At 44.5% G+C, this 23,536-nt stretch overlaps 1 protein-coding gene across 1 annotated transcript in view; it reads left to right on the plus strand.

The window, feature by feature from the left end:
• Positions 1-23,536, plus strand: part of LOC106610889 (centrosomal protein of 170 kDa) — an 85,751-nt gene that overhangs the window by 48,687 nt on the left and 13,528 nt on the right. Inside the window, exons 9-12 of the mRNA XM_014210552.3 lie at positions 3,634-4,217; positions 6,493-6,633; positions 19,014-19,149; positions 19,326-20,894. Coding sequence (XP_014066027.1) covers positions 3,634-4,217; positions 6,493-6,633; positions 19,014-19,149; positions 19,326-20,894 — 2,430 coding nt within the window. The remainder of the gene's footprint in view (positions 1-3,633; positions 4,218-6,492; positions 6,634-19,013; positions 19,150-19,325; positions 20,895-23,536) is intronic.

Genomic DNA, 23,536 nt, shown 5'->3' on the forward strand with positions numbered 1-23,536 from the left:
TCCTCCTGTAGCCTTATCTGGCTTTCATCCTGCTAGAAGGCTTTACACGCTACTCATCTGAATGGCTTACCTAGCTGTATGATTCCTCTTCTCAAGGAGACTCTGCGCAGACAAAATTCACTGTGAAGCCATATCATCTCCATGATGATATGATGTAACTCTATAAAGGTCCCTTGTATTAAATAGTGTCTGTTTATGTAATTGTATAAAGGTCCCCACCCTGAGGCAAATAAAGTCTAACCCTGCTTTATACTGTATATCAGTGACAGAGACACACCCCTATGACTCTATGTACAACCTCCCACTCTGATTCTAATGATTCTTCATTCTTAAATCTCTCAGCCTTCCATTTACAGTAATACGAGAGAGACTAGGCATGGCTTTGTTAATGGCAGTCCGAATTGTCTGCTTCCTCAGGATTAGTCCCCAGCACTTCTAAATCCCCCAGCCATCTCCCAGCTCTGACACCCATTGACTGAGCTTAGCATGGATGGCAGAGTAGGCAACCTGCCTTTTTGCCTGCCTCCTCCATTCTCGCCGCCTAAGTCACTAATTTTCTGCTGTACACCAAGGAGCCAAGCCACATCCATCCCATCACCTTAATGATTCATCCACATTGTGCTTTAGTTGTGCTTTCCCTTTGTTTCATATTTTAATTGGAGCCTGGACACTATCTTTGTCTGCATCTTCATGACCATCTCTGGGCCTTTTGTGGGACGCTGTTTGACAGGACTCAGGAGAGAGATTGGGCTGGGCGCTAGCTACTCTTTGGAGCTGGCTAATTAAATGGCTGCTAATTTCTGGTGTACGATAGCAGTGTCTGGGGGTGGGGTGCAGACAGAGTGGTTTAAATGGAGATTTATGCAGCACATAGCACGTATAAATGTGAAGTCAGAGGCTGAGCTGCTGAGTGCTACAGTGCATACAATGTTTGGCTGCTGTACTTTGAGGCGTTTCTCCTGTACTCGATTTTTGGGGTGTATTCTGAAGCTGTACCTTCCAGAGGCTATTGTGAGAGTAGCTGTGGGATCGAGGGGAGGAAGAAACAGGGGTCTGTATTGAGGTTGGAGTTCTCGTGCTGCAGGCGGTCAGGACTGGGAGCTTTGGAGGTGTGCATGTTTGTGTGAGGCGTGCTCAGTGGTGCTCAGTGCAGTCATCAGCCCCAGGGACAGAGAGCTGTGTGTGCGGTTAAGCGTGAGGACGGGAAAGCAAGACGAGCCTGAAGCTGCTGAGTATTAATATTCATGTTCTCAGGTGGGTCTCAGAAATATAATGGATGGAGAGGGGGCTGGTAGGTGCATGGGGAAAGCCTGAAGATACTGTGTAGCTTTTACACTGCAGAGTAAGGGTTAATTAACTCTGTTGTTTGTGATGTAAATTAACAGGTTAATATCTGTTACGTTTTGGTGGTTTTAGTCTCTGTTAACCTGTAGAAGGTTAACAGTACCATCCCTGTTTATGTTGTGTGTTTTAAAACTGTGTGATGGAGATTTGACATTTGTCTGTGTGTTAGAGTGTTTGAGCTGCTGTGCTGTGTACTATGGTTAATTGTTGTTTTGTTGGCTGTTGTTTTGTCTTCAAATTGTATATAGTATGTATAAGCTGGAAGTAGAAGCCTAAGTATTGTTGTCCATTAGTTTACTGCAATTAGGGGAGGGGTGGTAGGGTTAGGGGAAAATAATAAAGAAATATATATATTTTTTTTTATATTTAGTGCATTCGGAAAGTTTTCAAATCCTTTGACGTTTTCCACATTTTGTTACGTTACAGCCTTATTCTAAAATTAATAAAATAAAATAAATCATCAATCTACACACAATACCCCATAATGATGAAGCGAAAACAGGTTTTTAGAAATATTTGCTAATCTATTAAAAATAAAAACAGAAATACCTTATTTACTTAAGTATTCAGACCCCTTGTTCTGAGACTCAAAATTTAGCTCAGGTGCATCCTGTTTCCATTGATCATTGACCAAGCCATGAAGTCGAAGGAATTGTCCATAGAGCTCCGAGACAGGATGGTGTCAAGGCACAGATCTGTGTAAGGGTACCAAAACATTGAAGGTCCCCAAGAACACAGTGGCCCCCATCATTCTTCAATAGAAGAAGTTTGGAACCACCAAGACTCTTCCTAGAGCTGGCCGCCCAGCCAAACTGAGTAATCGGAGGAGAAGGGCCTTGTTCAGGAAGGTGACCAAGAACCCGATGGTCACTCTGACAGAGCTCCAGAGTTCCTTTGTGGAGATGGGAGAACCTTCCAGAAGAACAACCATCTATGCAACACTCCACCAATCAGGCCTTTATGGTACAGTGGCCAGATGGAAGCCACTCCTCAGTAAAAGGCATATGACAGCAAGGTTCTCTGGTCTGATGAAACCAAGATTGAACTCCTTGGCCTGAATGCCAAGCGTCGCGTTTGGAGGAAACCAGGCACCATCCCTACGGTGAAGCATGGTGGTGGCAACATCATGCTGTAGGGATGAACGGAGGGAAAGATGAATGGAGCAAAGTACAGAGGAATCCTGCTCCAGAGTGCTCAGGAGCTCAGACTGAGGTGAAGGATCACCTTCCAATAGGACAACAACCCTAAGCACACAGCAAAGACACCGCATGGGTGGCTTCAGGACAAGTCTCTAAATGTCCTTGAGTGGCACAGCTAGAGCCCAGACTTGAACCCTTAATCTCTGCCAAAGGTGATTCAACAAAGTACTGAGAAAAGGGTCTTATATTAATGTAATATTTCAGTTTTTAATACATTTGAACACATTTTTAAAAAAAAATAGTTTTTTCTTTGTCATTATGGGGTATTTTTTGCGGATTGATGAGTTAACCATGTTGATTGTCTCTGTACTGTGTTGTAGAGTTAACTGTGTTGATTGTTTTTGTACTGTGTATTAGAGTTATTTGTGTTGATTGTCGCCATACTGTATAGTACAGTTAACTGTGTTTTTTGTCTCTGTACTGTGTAGAAGAGTTAACTGTGTTGATTTTCTCTATACTGTTTACTAGAGTAAACTGTTTTTTGTCTCTGTACTGTGTAGTAGAGAACTGTGTTGATTGTACTGTGTAGTAGATTTAACTGTTTAGTTTTTGCTTGATGTGTCTGTGTGCTGTGTGTGATGAGGTGGAGTGGAGGAGATGCAGTCTGACTCATGTGGGGCCGGCGGGGTTGGGGCCGGGGCCAGCCAGCTCTAGTCACTCAGAGACATGCAGCGCTGTGAGGCTCCTAACAGATTGTTTGTCTGCTGCTGCATGAAAGGCCTCTGTTTCCAGAGTGGCCTGGTGATATTCTGTCTCTGAACCCACCACTGTCACGTCAGACTGCATGCTACTTCCTGAGCCCCCGCTTTCCCTCCCTCCCTCCTCCCTTCCTGCTCCTGCTCCTGCTCCACCCTCCAACCCCCTCCTCTCTCCCCCTCTGCCCACAGGGAGGCAGAGGCTAGTAGTACTGTGGCTGGGTGAAGTCTGGAGACATTAGATTCCATCATAGAGGACTATCTGTCCTTCTGTCTTTCTCTCTCTAGGTCATGATTAGCAGTTGAAAGGTCAGAGGTTAGATGTTATAGGTTGTGTGTTTCCTGTAAGTGCAGTAACTCAGGTCTGTGCTCTCCTCCTGTCTTGGTTCTCCCAGGCAGCAAGCATGAGGACGGTACCCAGAGTGACTCTGAGAACGGGATTGGCCTGCGCTTCGGCAGCCGGAGGCTGGCTCTGGAGGAGAGGCTGAGGTCGGCGCAGGGAGGACAGGGAGGTCAGTGGGGTCGGACTACCGGCAACAGGACTACCTTCATGATCGAATTCTACAATGATGACAACCCCCACAAGCGACGCTCCTACTCCTTCTCCCAGACTGCACCGCTGCTTGGGGGTGTGGCCAGGGAGGCTCTTTGCCCCACCCCCCCCTCCCACTCTAAGGCCCCTTCCACCATGACCACAGACTTCAGTAAGGCCCCATTATCAGCGGCCCTGATAGCGGGAGCCCCCACTGCCGCCCGAGTTCTGATGAAGCAGAGGTCTGAGGACCACAGCATAGGGAGGAGCTCGGTCAGTACAGGCCACCAGACCACTGAGCCCAGCCCCAGTGAGGAAGGTCTGAGGAACCCTCGGTCCCAGAGGGACAAGGAGCAGGAGGATGACCAGAGCGATAAGGGAACCTACACCATCGAGTTGGAGAACCGCAACCCTGAGGAGGAGGAGGCCAGGCGCATGATAGACAAGGTATGGTCAGCTTTCTGATGTATATTCACACTCAGCTCAAGGATTTATCATTGTGGGTTGGGTTGCTGTGAAAATCATGAGGAATACATATGTCATTTTATTTTTATATTATCTGAATTGCATGTAGGAAAGCTGACTTGGTTTGAAAGTAAGAATGACCAAGTTCTCGGTGTCTTGAATTAACGTAATTGAATTAACTTTATTGAACGGGGCATTCAAAGGGCATGCTATTTTTCTATAGTTTTCTGAAATATCCGCCATAAATAACGTCCACTAAGCATGCTGAGCTTTTGAGCTGTAATGATCTGTCAAATTGATTTATTACATTGCTATTTTCCGAATGAAAAGCATTTGACTGTGTCCTCTAGTCCTCTGTGACCCATGGGTAAAGGGAAATTGGATTTCATTTTGTAATGTATTTTATTTCCAACAATGTGGTCATTACGAGACTATTTAAAATATTTACCTTGTACAATATGTAATCTAAAATTCCTTTCAAACTTTGGTGCACTGAAGTTCTTGATCAGGCACTTTCACTAATACTCAAATTTTCAACAGTATAGAAATAAAGAAATGTCACAGTTAGTATTAGGAAATGGTACATCTCGCCCTGAGATGGAGGTCTATTTCCCTCAAGTCTCTCTGTTCTTATTAGGATTAGCTCATATGAACAGCCATACACATTAAGAGAGTGGGCTATCATACACTCTTAGAAAAAAAGGTGCAATCTACAACCTTAAAGGGTTCTTCAGCTGTCCCCGTAGGAGAACCTTTTGAAGAACCCTTTTTGGTTCCAGGTAGAACCCTAATAGTTCCAGGTAGAACCCAAAAGGGTTCCATGTAGAATCCTTTCACAGAGTGTTCTACATGGAACCAATAAGGGCTACCGTACAATCAAAGAACTCTTTTGGAACCCATTTTTCTAAGAGTGTAGTGTGTATAACTTGGCTGGCACAATCCAGCGTAACAGCTGCCATCATAAAAAAAACACTATTAAAACCACATAAGACTCATAAATCCCTTAAAGGAATAATCCACTCAAAAACAATATTTGAGTATTTTTTTCATTAGTTCACTGTTCATACAGTCCCAAAATGTTTTGCATGTCAGCAGTCAAGTTGTCAAGATATATGACTTTCAAAAAGTAAATTATAACTTGCCACATCATCACGCGTTTTTCATCATATGATGCATTTTGTGTCATCATGATTATGTGGCAAGTTACAATTAGCTTTTTGAAAGTCCAATATCTTGAAAACGTGATTGCTGACATGCAAAACATTTTGGGACTGTACACCTTTGAAGAACCCTGTTGTGTTACATGTAGAACCCTTTCCACAGAGGGTGCTACATAAAACCCATGAGGGTTCTACCTGGAATCAAAAGGGGGGACAGCCAAAGAACCCTTTTGGAAGCCTTTTTTCTACGAGTGTAGTGCTCAGTCTGATCACTGCATGCCATGTTACATACCGCTATAGAGCAAATCTAACAGGCTCCAAATGGCATTTTGAGGCTCACCATCGAGCTCTCTCCATTATTTGCTCATGTAACAGCTGCCTGCGTACTTTCTCATGCTGAATGAAAAGATTTCTAGAAGGCAGAGTCTCGGAAGTAGAGGAGAGTTTACTGCTGGGGCGTGGCTTAAGATTACCCCAAATAAACTCGGTTTAAACATGTTGCCCTGATATGTACTTTTTTCACTCATTAAACATGTATATGGGACATAAAATATGATATTTGGGGCATGGATGAAGAGGGGGGGGGGGGGAGGGGGGGGGGGGGGGGGGGCATTGGTGGCAGATAGCCTAGTGGTTAGAGCGTTGGCCCACTAAACGAAAGGTTGCTAGATCGAATCCCCGAGCTGACAAGGTAAAAATCTGTTGTTCTGCCCCTGAACAAGGCAGTTAATCCACTGTTCCTAGGCTGTCATTTTAATAAGAGGTTGTTCTTAACTGACTTGCCTAGTTAAATAAAAAAATTGGTTGTCAGTTTTATTCAGAGCATAGACTGGGTAGTCTTCTCTAAACTAGAAGTGTGATTATGGTAATTCCTATAATTAGCTGACACACTAATTGGCACACTGCTCTGTTTTTTTTACATGGCTGTAATGTGTTCTTTCTAGTGCTGTTACCATGGCACTGGCCTTGTGTGGATGTATGGGGCAGTGCTTTAATTGTCTCTGGCCCTCATGTTGGTCCAATATCAGCCACCTTTGTCTATTGAGTAGAGTAGACTACAGTGAAAAGTCATGTAGCTCTCTTACCTTGATACTCAGGTGTTCGGGGTGGAGCAGAACCAGGATCTGTCTGTCTCAGGACAAGTAGAACTACAACAAGGAAGAGGGGGGAAGGAGAAGAAGGAGAGGAAGACCATAGAGATGGGAGAAACGGTGAAACCAAGCTGCCTTCCATCCGAGGTAAAACACCCCTTCCATAGAGACAAAAAGGATTGCACCCAATCGCTCACGGCTTTTAGTCATCATAGCCTGCCAACACCTGATAGCATCTATCTTATTCAGTGATGTGATGCTTGAGAAATGTATCCATCACTAACATTCATCATTATGGACCTGACATACTTGGGTCGAGTCACTCGCTGTCTCTTTCCCTGACGCTCAGACTCCTTCTCAGGGACGGGACAGCCTCTGAAAACTGTCGAGTGTTAATATGCCAAAATACAATTTATTTTCCAGTGGAACTCCTATTGTTTTTGTTTTCCGAGGAGAGTGATGCACAAACCACCCACTGCACACACACTGGTTGAATCAACATTGTTTCCACGTAATTTCAATGAAATTGCATTGTTGATTAAGGGCTTGTAGGTAAGCATTTCACGGTAAGGTCTTCACCTCTTGTATTCGGCGCATGTGACAAGTAGTTGAATTTGATTTGACTAGACGTTGAATTGATGTCTGTGCCCAGTGGGCAGGAATGAGAGGCAGAGATCACAAAAAGTTAACCTCTCTAGGTTAGGTGGCACCAAATCGTCCCACCTACGTAACAGCCAGTGTAATCCCGTGGCGCGTTATTCAAAAACTTCAAAAATGCAAAAACTTCAATTTTTGAAACATATGACTATTTTACACCATTTTAAAGACAAGACTCTCGTTAATCTAACCACACTGTCCGATTTCAAAAAGGCTTTACAACGAAAGCAAAACATTAGATTATGTCAGCAGAGTACCCAGCCAGAAATAATCAGACACCCATTTTTCAAGCTAGCATATAATGTCACTTAACCTGTTAGGGCTAGGGGGCAGCATTGACACGGCTGGATAAAAAACATAACCGATTTAATCTGGTTACCACTCCTACTCAGTAACTAGAATATGCATATACTTATTACATATGGATAGAAAACACCCTAAATTTTCTAAAACTGTTTGAATGGTGTCTGTGAGTATAACAGAACTCAAATGGCAGGTCAAAACCTGAGAGATTCCTTTACAGGAAGTGGCCTGTCTGACCATTTGTTGAACTTCTTTTCCATCTCTATCATTTACTAAGGATCTCTGCTCTAACGTGACACTTCCCACGTCTTCCATAGGCTCTCAGAGCCCGGGAAAAAACAGAATGTCGTCATTCCAGCCCCAGGCTGAAACACATTATCGCCTTTCTCAAGTGGCCCATCAAGAGACACTAGCTTATGCGCGTGACCCCGACCGCCCCCGCCTTTGGGATTTTTTCCTCTGTTTGCCGAAAAGGAGATTCCCGGTCGGAATATTATCGCTTTTCTACGAGAAAAATGTCTTAAAAATTGATTTTAAACAGCGGTTGACATGCTTCGACGTACGGTAATGGAATACTTAGAATTTTATTGTCACGAATTGCGCCATGCGCGCGACACTTCTTTACTATTTCGGATAGTGTCTGGAACGCACGAACAAAACGCCGCTATTCGGATATAACGATGGATTATTTTGGACCAAACCAACATTTGTTATTGAAGTAGCTGTCCTGGGTGTGTATTCTGACGAAGACAACAAAAGGTAATAACATTTTTATAATAGTAAATATGATTATGGTGAGTGCTAAACTTGCCGGGTGTCTAAATAGCGAGCCCGTGATGCCTGGGCTATGTACTTAGAATATTGCAAAATGTGCTTTCACCAAAAAGCTATTTTAAAATCGGACATATCGAGTGCATAGAGGAGGTCTGTATCTATAATTCTTAAAATAATTGTTATGCTTTTTGTGAACGTTTATCGTGAGTAATTTAGTAAAATGTTAGCGAATTCCCCGGAAGTTTGCGGGGGGTATGCTAGTTCTGAACGTCACATGCTAATGTAAAAAGCTGGTTTTTGATATAAATATGAACTTGATTGAACAAAACATGCATGTATTGTATAACATAATGTCCTAGGGTTGTCATCTGATGAAGATCATCAAAGGTGAGTGCTGCATTTAGCTGTCTTCTGGGTTTTGGTGACATTATATGCTGGCTTGAAAAATGGGTGTCTGATTATTTCTGGCTTGGTACTCTGCTGACATAATCTAATGTTTTGCTTTCGTTGTAAAGCCTTTTTGAAATCGGACAGTGTGGTTAGATTAACGAGAGTCTTATCTTTAAATGGCTGTAAAATAGTCATATGTTTGAGAAATTGAAGTAATAGGATTTTTAAGGTTTTGAAAATCGCGCCACAGGATAGCCGTGGCTGTTACGTAGGTGGGACGAATTCGTCCCGCCTAGCCTAGAGAGGATAAACCCAAACCACAGCTAAATGCAGCACTAACCTTTGATCTTCATCAGATGACAACCCTAGGACATTATGTTATACAATACATGCATGTTTTGTTCAATCAAGTTCATATTTATATCAAAAAACAGCTTTTTACATTAGCATGTGACTAGCATGTGACTAGCATTCCCACCGAACACTGCCGGTGAATTTACTAAATTACTCACGATAAACGTTCACAAAAAGCATAACAATTATTTTAAGAATTATAGATACAGAACTCCTCTATGTACTCGATATGTCCGATTTTAAAATAGCTTTTCGGTGAAAGCACATTTTGCAATATTCTCAGTAGATAGCCCGGCATCACAGGGCTAGCTATTTAGACACCCAACAAGTTTAGCACTCACCAAAGTCAGATTTACTATAAGAAAAATGTTATTACCTTTCCTGTCTTCGTCAGAATGCACTCCCAGGACTTCTACTTCAATAACAAATGTTGGTTTGGTTCAAAATAATCCATAGTTATATCCAAACAGCGGCGTTTTGTTCGTGCGTTCAAGACACTATCCGAAAGGGTAAATAAGGGTGACGAGCATGGCGCAATTCGTGACAAAAAAATTCTAAATATTCCATTACCGTACTTCGAAGCATGTCAACCGCTGTTTAAAATCAATTTTTATGCCATTTTTCTCATAAAAAAGCGATACTATTCCGACCGGGAATCTGCGTTTAGGTAAACAGACGAAAGAAAATAAAGCATGGGGTCGACTCGGGCACGCGCCTAAGCCCATAGTACTCTGATCGGCCACTTGCCAAACGCGATAATGTGTTTCAGCCAGAGGCTGCCTCGATATCGTTCAGCTTTTTCCCGGGCTCTGAGAGCCTATGGGAGCCGTAGGAAGTGTCACGTTAGAGCAAAGATCCTCAGTCTTCAATAAAAAGAGCCAAGATGAAACACAACTTGTCAGACAGGCCACTTCCTGCATGGAATCTTCTCAGGTTTTGGACTGCCATTTGAGTTCTGTTATACTCACAGACACCATTCAAACAGTTTTAGAAACTTTAGGGTGTTTTCTATCCAAAGCCAATAATTATATGCATATTCTAGTTACTGGGCAGGAGTAGTAACCAGATTAAATCGGTACGTTTTTTATCCGGCCGTGTCAATACTGCCCCCTAGCCCTAACAGGTTAACAATGCTAGTGCTGATTTCCTCATGACAGAGCAAAAATATAAACACAACATGCAACAATTTCCAAGATTTTACTGAGTTCCAGTTCATAGAAGGAAATCAGTCAATGTAAATACATTCATTAGGCCCTAATCTATGGATTTCACATGACTGGGCAGGGGTGCAGACATTTTTTTAACATTTTATTTCACCTTTATTTAACCAGGTAGGCCATTTGAGAACAAGTTCTCATTTTCAACTGCGACCTGGCCAAGATAAAGCAAAGCAGTGCGACAGAAGTAACAACAACAGTTACACATGGAATAAACAAACATACAGTCAATAACACAATAGAAAAGTCTATATACAGCCTGTGCAAATGAGGTGAGATTAGGGAGATAAGGCAATAAATAGGCCGTTGTGGCAAAGGAATTACAATTTAGCAATAAACACTGGAGTGATAGATGTGCAGAAGATGAATGTGCAAATAGAGATACTGGGGTGCAAAGGATCAAGAAAACAAACTAAAAAAATAAATAACAATATGGGCATGAGGTAGTTGGGTGGGCTATTTACAGATGGGCTATGTACAGGTGCAATGATCTTTAATCTGCTATGACAGCTAATGCTTAATGTTAGTGAGGTAGATATGAGTCTCCAGCTTCAGTGATTTTTGCAATTCGCTCCAGTCATTGGCAGCAGAGTGAGCTGAGATAAGGCGGGGCTTTACCTAGCAAAGACTTATAGATGACCTGGAGCCAGTGGGTTTGGCGATGAATATGAAGCGAGGGCCAGCCAACGAGAGCATACAGGTCGCAGTGGTGGGTAGTATATGGGGCTTTGGTGACAAAACTGATGGTGCTGTGATAGACTGCATTCAATTTGCTGAGTAGAGTGTTGGAGGCTATTTTGTAAATGACATCGCCAAAGTCAAGGATCGGTAGGATAGTCAGTTTTACGAGGGCATGAGTGAAGGATGCAAAATAAGGATACAAAAGGATGCAAAATAAGAAGCCAATTCAATATTTAATTTTGGATTGGAGATGCTTAATGTGAGTCTGGAAGGAGCGTTTACAGTCTAACCAGACACCTAGGTATTTGTAGTTGTCCACATATTCTAAGTCAGAACTGTCCAGAGTAGTGATGCTAGATGGGCGGGCAGGTGCGGGCAGTGATCGGTTGAAGAGCATGCATTTCGTTTTACTTGCATTTAAGAGCAGTTGGAGGCCACGGAAGGAGAGTTGTATGACATTGAAGCTCGTCTGGAGGTTAGTTAAGACAGTGTCAAAAGAAGGGCCAGAAGTATACAGAAGGGTGTCGTCTGCGTAGAGGTGGATCAGAGAATCGCCAGCAGCAAGAGCGACTTCATTGATGTATACAGTGAAAAGAGTCGGCCCGAGAATTGAACCCTGTGGCACCCCCATAGAGACTGCCAGAGGTCCAGGCAACTGGTCCTCCGATTTGACACACTGAACTCTGTCTGAGAAGTAGTTGGGGAACCAGGCGAGTCAGTCATTTGAGAAACCAAGGCTGTTGAGTCTGCTGATAAGAATGTGGGGATTGACAGAGTCGAAAGCCTTGGCCAGGTCGATGAATACAGCTGCACAGTATTGGATTTTATGGATGGTGATTATGATATCGTTTAGGACCTTGAGCGTGGCTGAGGTGCACCCATGACCAGCTCGGAAAACAGATTGCAAAGCGGAGAAGGTACGGTGGGATTCGAAATGGTCGGTGATCTGTTTGTTAACTTGGCTTTCGAAGGCCTTTGAAAGGCTGGGTAGGATAGATATAGGTCTGTAACAGTTTGGGTCTAAGGTGTCTCCCCCTTTGAAGAGGGGGATGACCGCGGCAGCTTTCCAATCTTGAGGGATCTCAGACGATACAAAAGATCAAATCAAATTAAGAGGTTGAACAGGCTAGTAATAGGGGTTGCAACAGTTGCGGTGGATCATTTTAGAAAGAGAGGGTCCAGATTGTCTAGCCCAGTTAATTTGTTGGGGTCCAGATTTTGCAGCTGTTTCAGAACATCAGCTATCTGGATTTGGGTGAATGAGAAATGGGGAGGCTTGGGCAAGTTGCTGTGGCCTTCCCTGTGGCTCAGTTGGTAGAGCATGTGTTTGCAACGCCAGGGTTGTGGGTTTGATTCCCACGTGGGGCCAGCACAGGGAAAAAAATGTATGAAATGAAATGTATGCATTCACTACTGTAAGTCGCTCTGGATAAGAGCGTCTGCTAAATGACTAAAATGTAAATGGAGGTGCAGAGCTGTTGACCGGGGTAGGGGTAGCCAGGTGGAAAGCATGGCCAGCCGTAGAAAAATGCTTACAGAAATTCTCAATTATCGTGGATTTATTTGTGGTGACAGTGTTTCCTAGCCGTAGTGCAGTGGACAGCTGGGAGGAGGTGTCCCAGAACTTTTGGGAGTTTGTGCTACAGGATGCAAATTTCTGTTTGAAAAAGCTAGCCTTTGCTTTCCTAACTGCCTGTATATATTAGTTCCTAACTTCCCTGAAAATGTGCATATCGCGGGGGCTATTCGATGCTAATGCAGTACGCCACAGGATGTTTTTGTGCTGGTCAAGAGCAGTCAGGTCTGGAGTGAACCAAGGGCTACATCTGTTCCTGGTTCTACATGTTTTAAATCGGCCATGCTTATTTAAGATGGTGAGGAAAGCACTTTTAAAGAATAACCAGGCATCCTCTACAGACGGAATGAGGTCAATATCCTTCCAGGATACCCGGGCCAGGTCGATTAGAAAGGCCTGCTCGCTGAAGTCTTTTAAGGAGCGTTTGACAGTGATGAGGGGTGGTCGGTTGACCGCGGACCCATTACGGACACAGGCAATGAGGCAGTCATCGCTGAGATCCTGGTTGAAGACAGCAGAGTGGAGAGAAACCTAGGCATTGATTGACAACGAGAGAGGTTTTGTCTCTAGAGACACCATTTAAACCAGGTGAGGTCACCGCATGTGTTGGAGGTGGAACAAAATGCTAGCTAAGGCATATTGAGCAGTGCTGGAGGCTCTACAGTGAAATAAGACAATAATGACTAACCAAAACAGAAATGGGCAATGTTGACATTAGGGAGAGGCATGCGTAGCCGAGTGATCATAGTGTCCAGTGTGTAGCTAAGCGAGCTGGAGACACGGCGATTCAGACAGCTAGCGGGCCGGGGATGGCAGGCTAAGAGGTGCTTGCTTCAGGACAGAGACGTTAGCCAGCAATTGCCACTCGAATATCAGCTAGCTAGCTGCGATGATCCGGTGTAAAGGTTCAGAGCTTCCGGTAGGATTCCGGAGATGTGGTAGAGAAAAAGCAGTCTGATATGCTCTGGGTTGAATCGCGCTGTGCAGACTGGCAGGAGTTGACCGGGCTGAGGTTAGCTGATGACCGCTAGCAGTGGCTAACTGACTACTAGCTAGTAGCGTGAATTATTGTGTGGATTATAATGAATGGACATTTTTGTAGGCATTGATACAGTTTTAGTTGGTGCAAATGAAGTCATACATTTTAAAGTGGAAATTACAAACGTTAGAATCCTTTTTAAAATGTGAATAACCTACACAAAATGTCCTGCAACAACAGGGTGATCAAATTAATTTCATCTGCACTATAAATATAGGAAAGTAAGAGCTCCAGATTGCATTAAGATTACTCTATTGGAAGGGGAGTAGTGGAGTAGTTGTGTGTCAGCCAGGCACACCCCGCTTCCTTGTTATTCACAGAGTAGGCCACTCAGTCTGTGACCTAGTTCATAGAGAGATGAGAAATGATGCTCTGTCCCCTCCAGGCCACTTCCATACAAGCCACAAAGGGAGGAAGGAGACTGTATATAGTCCACAGTAGTCTAGGATGGTCTACAACAGTCTAGTATAGTCCACAACAGTCTAGTATACTCTACAATAGTCTAGTATGGTTTTCAATAGTCTAGTATGGTCTACAATAGTCTAGTATGGTTTTCAATAGTCTAGTATGGTCTACAATAGTCTATCTGATGTATATTGGGATCCATTTGCGGTCGGTGCCGGGGTTTTTTTTATGAAATTTTTTTATGAACATATTTCTATTACAGCATATTGGATGACTGTCATTCATATTGCATATTGGATGCATATTGGATGACTGTCATCCATTCACCCAGTTAAATGTAACATCGGTAGGTTTAGGCTACTACATGATGCTCAAATTTTCCCTATACCCATCATGAGGTTGCTGCAACCTAGCCTATGGATGAAGGTTTACGACATACAGTTGAAGTCGGAAGTTTACATACACTTAGGTTGGAGTCATTAAAACTCGTTTTTCAACCACTCCACACATTTCTTGTTAACAAACTATAGTTTTGGCAAGTCGGTTAGGACATCTACTTTGTGCATGACACAAGTAATTTTTCCAACAATTGTTTACAGACAGATTATTTCACTTATAATTCACTGTATCACAATTCCAGTGGGTCAGAAGTTTACATACACTAAGTTGACTGTGCCTTTAAACAGCTTGGAAAATTCCAGAAAATTATGTCATGGCTTTAGAAGCTTCTGATAGGCTAATTGACATAATTTGAGTCAATTGGAGGTGTACCTGTGGATGTATTTCAAGGCCTACATTCAAACTCGGTGCCTCTTTGCTTGACATCATGGGATAATCAAAAGAAATCAGCCAAGACCTTGGGAAAACAATTGTGGACCTCCACAAGTCTGGTTCATCCTTGGGAGCAATTTCCAAATGCCTGAAGGTACCACGTTCATCTGTTCAAACAATAGTACACAAGTATAAACACCATGGGACCACTTAGCCGTCATACCGCTCAGGAAGGAGACGTGTTCTGTCTCCTAGAGATGAATGTACTTTGGTGCGAAAAGTGCAAATCAATCCCATAACAACAGCAAAGGACCCTGTGAAGATGCTGGAGGAAACAGGTACAAAAGTATCTATATCCACAGTGAAACCAGTTCGATATCGACTTAACCTGAAAGGCCGCTCAGCAAAGAAGAAGCCACTGCTCCAAAACCGCCATAAAAAAAGCCAGACTACGGTTTGCAACTGCACATGGGGACAAAGATTGTACTTTTTGGAGAAAGGTCCTCTGGTCTGATGAAACAAAAATAGAACTGTTTGGCCATAATGACCATCATTATGTTTGGAGGAAAAAGGGGAACGCTTGCAAGCCAAAGAACACCATCCCAACCGTGAAGCCGGGGGGTGGCAGCATCCTGCTGTGGGGGTGCTTTGCTGCAGGAGGGACTGGCGTACTTCACAAAATAGTTGGCATCATGAAGAAGGAAAATATGTGGATATATTGAAGCAACATCTCAAGACATCAGTCAGGAAGTTACAGCTTGGTCGTAAATGGGTCTTCCAAATGGACAATAACCCCAAGCATACTTCCAAAGTTGTGGCAAAATGGCTTAAGGACAACAAAGTCAAGGTATTGGAGTGGCCATCACAAAGCCCTGACCTCAATCCTATAGAACATTTGTGGGCAGAACTGAAAAAGTGTGTGCGAGCAAGGAGGCCTACAAACCTGACTCAGTTACACCAGCTCTGTCAGTAGGAATGGGCCAAAATTCAACCAACTTTTTGTGGGAAGCTTGTGGAAGGCTACCCGAAACGTTTGACCCAAGTTAAACAATTTAAAGGCAATGCTACCAAATACTAATTGAGTTTATGTAAACTTCTGACCCACTGGGAATGTGATGAAAGAAATAAAAGCTGAAATAAATCATTTTCTCTACTATTATTCTGACATTTCACATTCTTAAAATAAAGTGGTGATCCTAACTGACCTAAGAGAGGGAATTTTTACTAGGATTAAATGTCAGGAATTGTGAAAAACAGAGAAAATATTTTTGGCTAAGGTGTATGTAAACTTCCGACTTTAACTGTACGTACACACAGGTCGAGAGAAAGATTTGAGGTGACAGACAGTGACACATGGATAGACAGTGACACATTCAATACCGCCTTGCACACTCTTACCTGCATCTAGCTGATCTAGGGTGTAATCAATACTTGAAAATGACAGTTTCTATTGGACAAATTGAGTCATGTTTAACCACATTTTGTTCCGTTAGCTTCTGTTTAAGAAAAGTTTTTCAACGGAATCGGCAGAATGAATATACCCCTGATCACATGCAAATAGTTAACTTTTATAGCCACATACAAACAGCTCATTTTATTCCTTCTCGCATCTACGTGCTCTCCTTCTCTCACCTTTTTCTTCACTTGCGGACTTCAGTGCACAACACTTCAGCAGTCTGTGACCAGGCGAAAAAAAACTTTCCAAGGCAAACCTTCATATCATTGATGCTACACACAGCCTACATCGTTTTCACCATATTAGCTAAAGTAACGTCATAGTCAGCATAGCTAATAGAACTAACGTGTTAGTAAACCCGCTACAAACATGCAGTACAGTGTTCAGTCAGCAAGCACTTTAGCAGTTACACTTGCGGGCCCAGGTGGCAATAAATGAGTAAAACCAAAAGCTTACTTTGACTTGGAAGAGGTCCAGTGTTGGATAGTCATAGCCAGCTAGCGAACATAGCATTTGCTGAAAGTGAGTGAAATAATTACGAAATATAGCTCTCTCTCTTGCTCCTTCATGTTTGAAGAATTGAATTTGTTCAAATTTGTTCAACTATTGTCTTTCTCTATCTTTGAGTCAACTACTCACCACATTTTATGCACTGCAGTGCTAGCTACCTGTAGCTTATGCTTTCAGTACTATATTAATGATCTGATCCTTTGATTGGGTGGACAACATGTCAGTTCGTGCTGCAAGAGCTCTGATAGGTTGGAGGATGTCCTCCAGAAGTTGTTACTGTGTATGTCTATGGAAGGGGGTGAGAACCATGAGCCTGCTAGGTTTTGCATTGAAGTCATTGTACCCAGAGGAGAACGGAAGCTAGCTGTCCTCCGGCGACACCATGGTGCTACCCTACAGAGTGTAATGAGGCAGCCTGGCCTCATTACCACTTTAACAGGTCTTATTTCATGAAGTAAAAATTTAAAAAAATGCTTATAGTTATATTCATGTGTGTTTTAGATAAAGTGCACTAGTCCATTTCCATGAATAACTATCTACCATTTTAGGTGTTCCTGACCTTAATTGTTTGCTTACCAGTTAGTTTGTCAGGTTTAAGCCTGTCACGCCCTGACCTGAGAGAGAGGGTTTGTTTCTCTATGTGGTTAGGTCAGGGTGTGGGGTGAGGTGGGCATTCTATGTGTTGTATTTCTTTGTGTTGGGCCGAGTATGGTTCCTAACCAGAGGCAGCTGTCTATCATTGTCTCTGATTAGGAACCATACTTAGGCAGCCTGTTTTTCCTTTGGGTTTTGTGGGTAGTTGTTTTCCGTTTAGTTGTAAGTACCTGACGAAACTGTCTGCTGTAATTTTTTGTTTAATTTGTAGTGTTCATTTCTTTCATTAAACTCAAGATGAACATATTCCACACTGCACATTGGTCTACTCATTCTGACGCCCGTGACAAAGCCAGGTGTGGTAGGTTAGATAATTAGCATGTAGTTCACCCATGCATCCATTCTCCCTCAGTAGTATTTCTACCGTAATTTCCGGACTATAAGCCGCAACTTTTTTCCCACGCTTTGAACTTCGCGGCTTAAACAATGACACGGCTAATATATGGATTTTTCCCACTTTCAAAATTTTTTCTCCAAAAAAACACATTCTGTGACGTGCTCAGTTTTTTGCCGGCATGAAGCTTTCATTAGACCAATGAAATTGCCGAACGGGTTAAGGTCAAACAACTTTTTTGTTTACTGTTTAGATTAAATCGAGCGCTCTCAAACTTCCCATCATTCTGATTACGGTAGTCATTTTGTCACCCTCATCATGGCAAAGACACGGAGAAATGCATATGATGCAGCTTTCAAGTTGAAGGCGATTGATCTGGCTGTTGGAAAAGGAAATAGAGCTGCTGCACGGGAGCTTGGTCTTAATGAGTCGATGATAAGACGTTGGAAACAGCAGCGTGAGGAATTGACTCAGTGCAAAAAGACAACTAAAGCTTACTGCTAATTTTTTATTTTTTATTACAAGCCGTGTTTCGTTAAAGCCTATTTATTTTTGTTACAAGCCGTGTCTCGTTAAAGCCTATTTATTTTTGTTAGAAGCCGTGTTTCGTTAAAGCCTATTTATTTTTGTTACAAGCCGTGTTTCGTTAAAGCCTGTGTAAAGTTAATTTGTTTCAATGTACCGGTAGGCATGCTGTCCTTTTCTCTCAGCTCAGGGTTGAACACCATTTTATAATGTGCTCCATAGCAGTTTGTTTGTTGCAGCCTGTATGTAGTTGATTTAGGCTGTTCTGGTAGACTCTCTAGTCCCAGTAATGAGAGTTGCTCTGTTTAGAGCTGGAAAAGGGGTCATCCTTAGTTATACTGTTTAGCATCTAAGCCCAGTCTAAGCTGAAGTAGGAACCTTATTAAGGGGCTGAGCTTTAGACTCGCCGTAATTTTTATGATATTTCGTATCCTGAATGTTGCTGCTATGGACAACTGTGAGACAAGCCATTTATTCTAAAATCCTGCATCTGTAATAAATTCAAGTATTGTTTTTGTACAATCATGGGTCTTTATTCCCACCTATCACCTCCCTTGGCTACTCTGGGTCCGCTATTCTACACCATGCTTGGTTTAAAATATGAATCAGCTAATACGTAATGAGTATGATAACTCTTCAGGCTCATCACTTAAACATAAGACCATTCAGAGGTGAATGAATGGCAGCAGAGTTGTCTTCTGTGTCCTCCGCTACATGTGAGTACTTCCTCCAGCTCTAGGTGGCCAGTAGCAGGGATCCGGTTGATTTAGTAGGTTAACTGTAGTCTTTTCCCACAACCACTGTTTCTCTAAATGGAGTGGAATGCCACGAGTCTGACGAGACTAGGCTAACTGTGTCTGCGCTCTCTTCTCTCCTGTCAGAGTATGTCTGAGGACCCAGTGGCAGTGGGCAGTAGTCGCTGGGTGTCTCAGTGGGCCAGTCCAGCTGCTAACCACACCAGAACCGACCCAGAGGGGTCTGGTGCTGAGTCACCTGCCTTCGTCCATCAGCAGAGAGGTACAGTAGGGCTCCTATATTTACCAAAATCAGGCTAATGTCAATCTGCATCTGTCTTAGCTAAGGTGTATTTTCATCACATAATGGCACTAAATTACTAGGGTTGAGTTGGGTGCGATATTTATTTAATTTGATTAAGAAATGTAGCTCTACTATTTATTTATTTTTTCTTCCAGAAGCAGATGCCTTTGAGTCGGGCGTTTCCATTCGAAGTACCAGCTCTGCCACCTCCAGTCTCACCGAGCGTAAACGCAGGACCCTCCCCCAGCTTCCCATCGACGACCCCCGGGCCAAGCCAGGGAAGAGCTTGTGCGGCCTGGGCCTGCATCGCTCAGAGATCGGGGAGAAACAGGACACGGAGCCCCAGGAAAAGGAGAGGCAGGTGGAGCATGAAGGAGACGGGGTGTGTTTTACCTCCATAGAGGAGGGGGATATGATGAACCAGACCAAGGCCCCACTACAGACCTCCTCCAAGCCCTCTTTCAGACCCATGAGCAGCAGTGAGAAGAGGTCCGAGGAGAGGAGGAGGCGGGCAGAGGATAGGATTCAGCACCACAGCAAAGGAGGAGGGGACAGGGGGGAGAAGTCAGGGGGCAAGCCTCTGGTCCGTCAGGGCAGCTTCACCATTGAGAAGCCCAGTGGTGTGGTACCCATCGAACTGATCCCTCAGATCAAAGGTGATGCCGGTGTCCTGGGCCGCGAGCATAGCGAGCGCAGTGACTCTGTGGGCAGCATGGACACAGCCACCCTGCTGAAGGACACAGTGGCTGTCATGGCCTTCCTGGAGGCCAAGCTGAGGGATGAGAACAAGCTGGACAGAGCCAACCGGGCAGGCTTTTTCTCCCCTGAGTCAGACGTGGACACAGCCAGCACCTACAACCAGGCGGCAGGGGAGGGAGAGAAGAAACCGGCTCACCAGAAACGGCGCTCCCTCAGCAGCCTGTACAAGGAGAAGAGCAACCTGAGCCCAACCTCCAAAACCGCTGCCAGCACCAATGCTCGCGAGCGCTTGGAGAGAAAGACCAAGACCAGAACTGATCCCAGCCGACTAGATGCTCGCCGCTCCGTTCAGTCTGCCCCGTCGCGGGCACGCCAACCCTCCCAGGATCTCACAGATGATGACCAGACCTCGTCCTTCCCCATCTCCGACATCCTTTCCTCTGACCAGGAGAGTTTGCATAGTCGCACGTACAGCCGCAGCCACTTCACCTCTATGGATGACCTGCTACATTCCAAACTGGAGGCCAAATCCAGCTGCAAGACCAGCTCCACTAAGTCTAGTAAGACTCTCCAGGCCTCCACAGCTTCCTCCCTGGGGAAACAGGCCTCTCTGCCCCAGCCACGGCCTACCAGAACCTCCCTGCTCCGCCGGGCCCGGCTAGGGGACACATCCGACACGGACCAGGCCGATGCAGACAGGATGTCTGTGGCCTCCGAGGTGTCCACCACCAGTTCCACGTCCAAGCCTCCATCGGGTCGTAAAGGGCCCTCGCGGCTAGACATGCTGGCCCAGCCCAGGAGGACGCGGCTGGGCTCCATCTCGGCCCGTAGTGACTCAGAGTGTACAGTAGGCCGGAGCAGCACCTCCTCCCCTCGCCTGTCTGCAGAGACCATACTGCGCCTGGGCCTCCGCTCCTCCACCCCCACCGACAACAAACTGGCTCCTCGCATGAGGGCCAACAGTGTGTCCAAGCTGACCGAGGCCAAGTCCAGAATCAGCTCCTCCATCCACAGCACTCCCTCAGGTGAGATCATGTTCTCATCTCTGATAGGTTCACTCAGAAAATTAAGGACAGATCGAAACACTCAGTCTTTTATTATTTAATGTAAACTGTTAAAGAGCAAGTCAAATGTGTTTTTTCATCCCGTTGTTTCCAAATCCCCCACACTGTCCATCCCACCGTACCTTCTCGGCTATGCAATCTGGTTTCCGATCTGGTCACAGGTGCACATCTGCCACATTCAAGGTCCTAAATGATATCATAACCACCGATAACCATCGATAAGAGACAGTACTGTGCAGCTGTATTCATCGACCAGGCCAAGGCTTTCTCTGTCAATCCCCACATTCTTATCGGCAGCCTCAACGGCCTTGGTTTCTCAAATGACTGCCTCGCCTGGTTCACCAACTACTTCAAAGACAGAGTTCAGTGTGTCAAATCGGAGGGCCTGTTGTCCGGACCTCTGGCAGTCTCTATGGGGGTTAAAAAAACATGAGCTGGTGCACACCCAGAATAATAGTTTGTGTGGAGGCGCTGACTAACGGCGAATAAACTATAAACTATCAAAATAAAGAAAGTCGCACACTCCATGTATAATCTCCCAGCAATTTAATTTATCAACGTTTCGGCATCACTGTGCCTTCCTCAGGGTAATGTCATGAATACTTGAACCAGGTTATGTAGACACACAGTGCAAGCACCTGGTTCAAGTATTCATGACATTACCCTAAGGAAGGCACAGTGATGCCGAAACGTTGGTAAATACCCATTAAATTGCAGGGAGATTGTTCCTCTTTTACATCATTGTGATTCTTGGATAGGCTTGCCCTTTTTCCGGTCCTGTCGTTGTCAGTGTTTGTCCTTGTCCGTGTGTATGTGTGTGTGTTGTGGTCAGTGTGTGTGTGTTGTGGTTAGTGTTTGTCCTTGTCCGTGTGTGTGTGTTGTGGTCAGTGTTTGTCCGTGTGTGTGTGTTGTGGTTAGTGTTTGTCCTTGTCCGTGTGTGTGTGTTGTGGTCAGTGTTTGTCCGTGTGTGTGTGTTGTGGTCAGTGTTTGTCCGTGTGTGTGTGTGTGTGTTGTGGTCAGTGTTTGTCCTTGTCCGTGTGTGTTTGGTGTGTGTGTGTGTGTGTGTAGTGGTGTTTAGTGTGTGGTGTTTAGTGTGTGTGTGTGGGTGGTGTTTAGTGTGTGTGTGTGGGTGGTGTTTAGTGTGTGTGTGTGTGTGGGTGGTGTTTAGTGTGTGTGTGTGGGTGGTGTTTAGTGTGTGTGTGGTGGTGTTTAGTGTGTGTGTGTGTAGTGGTGGTTAGTGTGTGTGTGTGTAGTGGTGGTTAGTGTGTGTGTGTTTGTGTGTGGTGGTGCTTAGTGTGTGTGTAGTGGTGTTTAGTGTGTGTGTGGTGTGGTGTTTAGTGTGTGGTGTGGTGTTTAGTGTGTGGTGTGGTGTTTAGTGTGTGTGGTGGTGTTTAGTGTGTGTGTGTAGTGGTGGTTAGTGTGTGTGTGTGTGGTGTTTAGTGTGTGTGTTTAGTGTGTGTGGTGGTGTTTAGTGTGTGTGGTGGTGTTTAGTGTGTGTGTGTGTCGTGGTGTTTAGTGTGTGTGTGTGGGTGGTGTTTAGTGTGTGTGGTGTGGTGTTTAGTGTGTGTGGTTTATTGTGTGTGTGTGGGGTTTAGTGTGTGTGTGTGGGGTTTAGTGTGTGTGTGTGGTGTTTAGTGTGTGTGGTGTGGGGTTTAGTGTGTGTGTGTGTGTGGTGTGGTGGTGTTTAGTGTGTGTGTGTGGTGGTGGGGTTTAGTGTGTGTGTGGGTGGTGTTTAGTGTGAGTGGTGTTTAGTGTGTGTGTGGGTGGTGTTTAGTGTGAGTGGTGTTTAGTGTGTGTGTGTGTGTGGTGGTGTTTAGTGTGTGTGTGTGGTGGTGTTTAGTGTGTGTGTGGGTGGTGTTTAGTGTGAGTGGTGTTTAGTGTGTGTGTGTGTGTGTGTGGTGGTGTTTAGTGTGTTTGTGTGTGGGTGGTGTTTAGTGTGTTTGTGTGTGGGTGGTGTTTAGTGTGTGTGGTGTGGGGTTTAGTGTGTGTGTGTGGTGGTGGTGTTTAGTGTGTGTGGTGTGGGTGGTGTTTAGTGTGTGTGTGGTGGTGTTTAGTGTGTGTGGTGGTGTTTAGTGTGTGTGGTGGTGTTTAGTGTTTGTGTGTGGTGTGTGGTGTGTGGTGGTGTTTAGTGTTTGTGTGGTTAGTGTGTGTGGTGTTGTTGTGGTGTTTAGAGTGTGTGGTGTTTAGTGTGTGTGGTGTGGTGGTGTTTAGTATGTGTGTGTAGTGGTGGTTAGTGTGTGTGTGTGGTGTTTAGTGTGTGTGTGGTGGTGGTTAGTGTGTGTGTGTGTAGTGGTGGTTAGTGTGTGTGTGGTGGTGTTTAGTGTGTTTGTGTGTGGTGGTGTTTAGTGTGTGTGTGTGTCGTGGTGTTTAGTGTGTTTGTGTGTGGGTGGTGTTTAGTGTGTGTGTGGGTGGTGTTTAGTGTGTGTGGTGTGGTGTTTAGTGTGTGTGGTGTGGTGGTGGTGTTTAGAGTGTGTGTGTGGTGGTGTTTAGTGTGTGTGTGTGTGTGTGGTGTTTAGTGTTTGTGTGTGGTGTGTGGTGGTGTTTAGTGTTTGTGTGGTTAGTGTGTGTGGTGTTGTTGTGGTGTTTAGAGTGTGTGGTGTTTA

Source organism: Salmo salar, chromosome 01 (genome assembly GCF_965601325.2).
Source record: "Salmo salar chromosome 01, fSalSal1, whole genome shotgun sequence".
Lineage (NCBI taxonomy): Eukaryota > Metazoa > Chordata > Actinopteri > Salmoniformes > Salmonidae > Salmo > Salmo salar.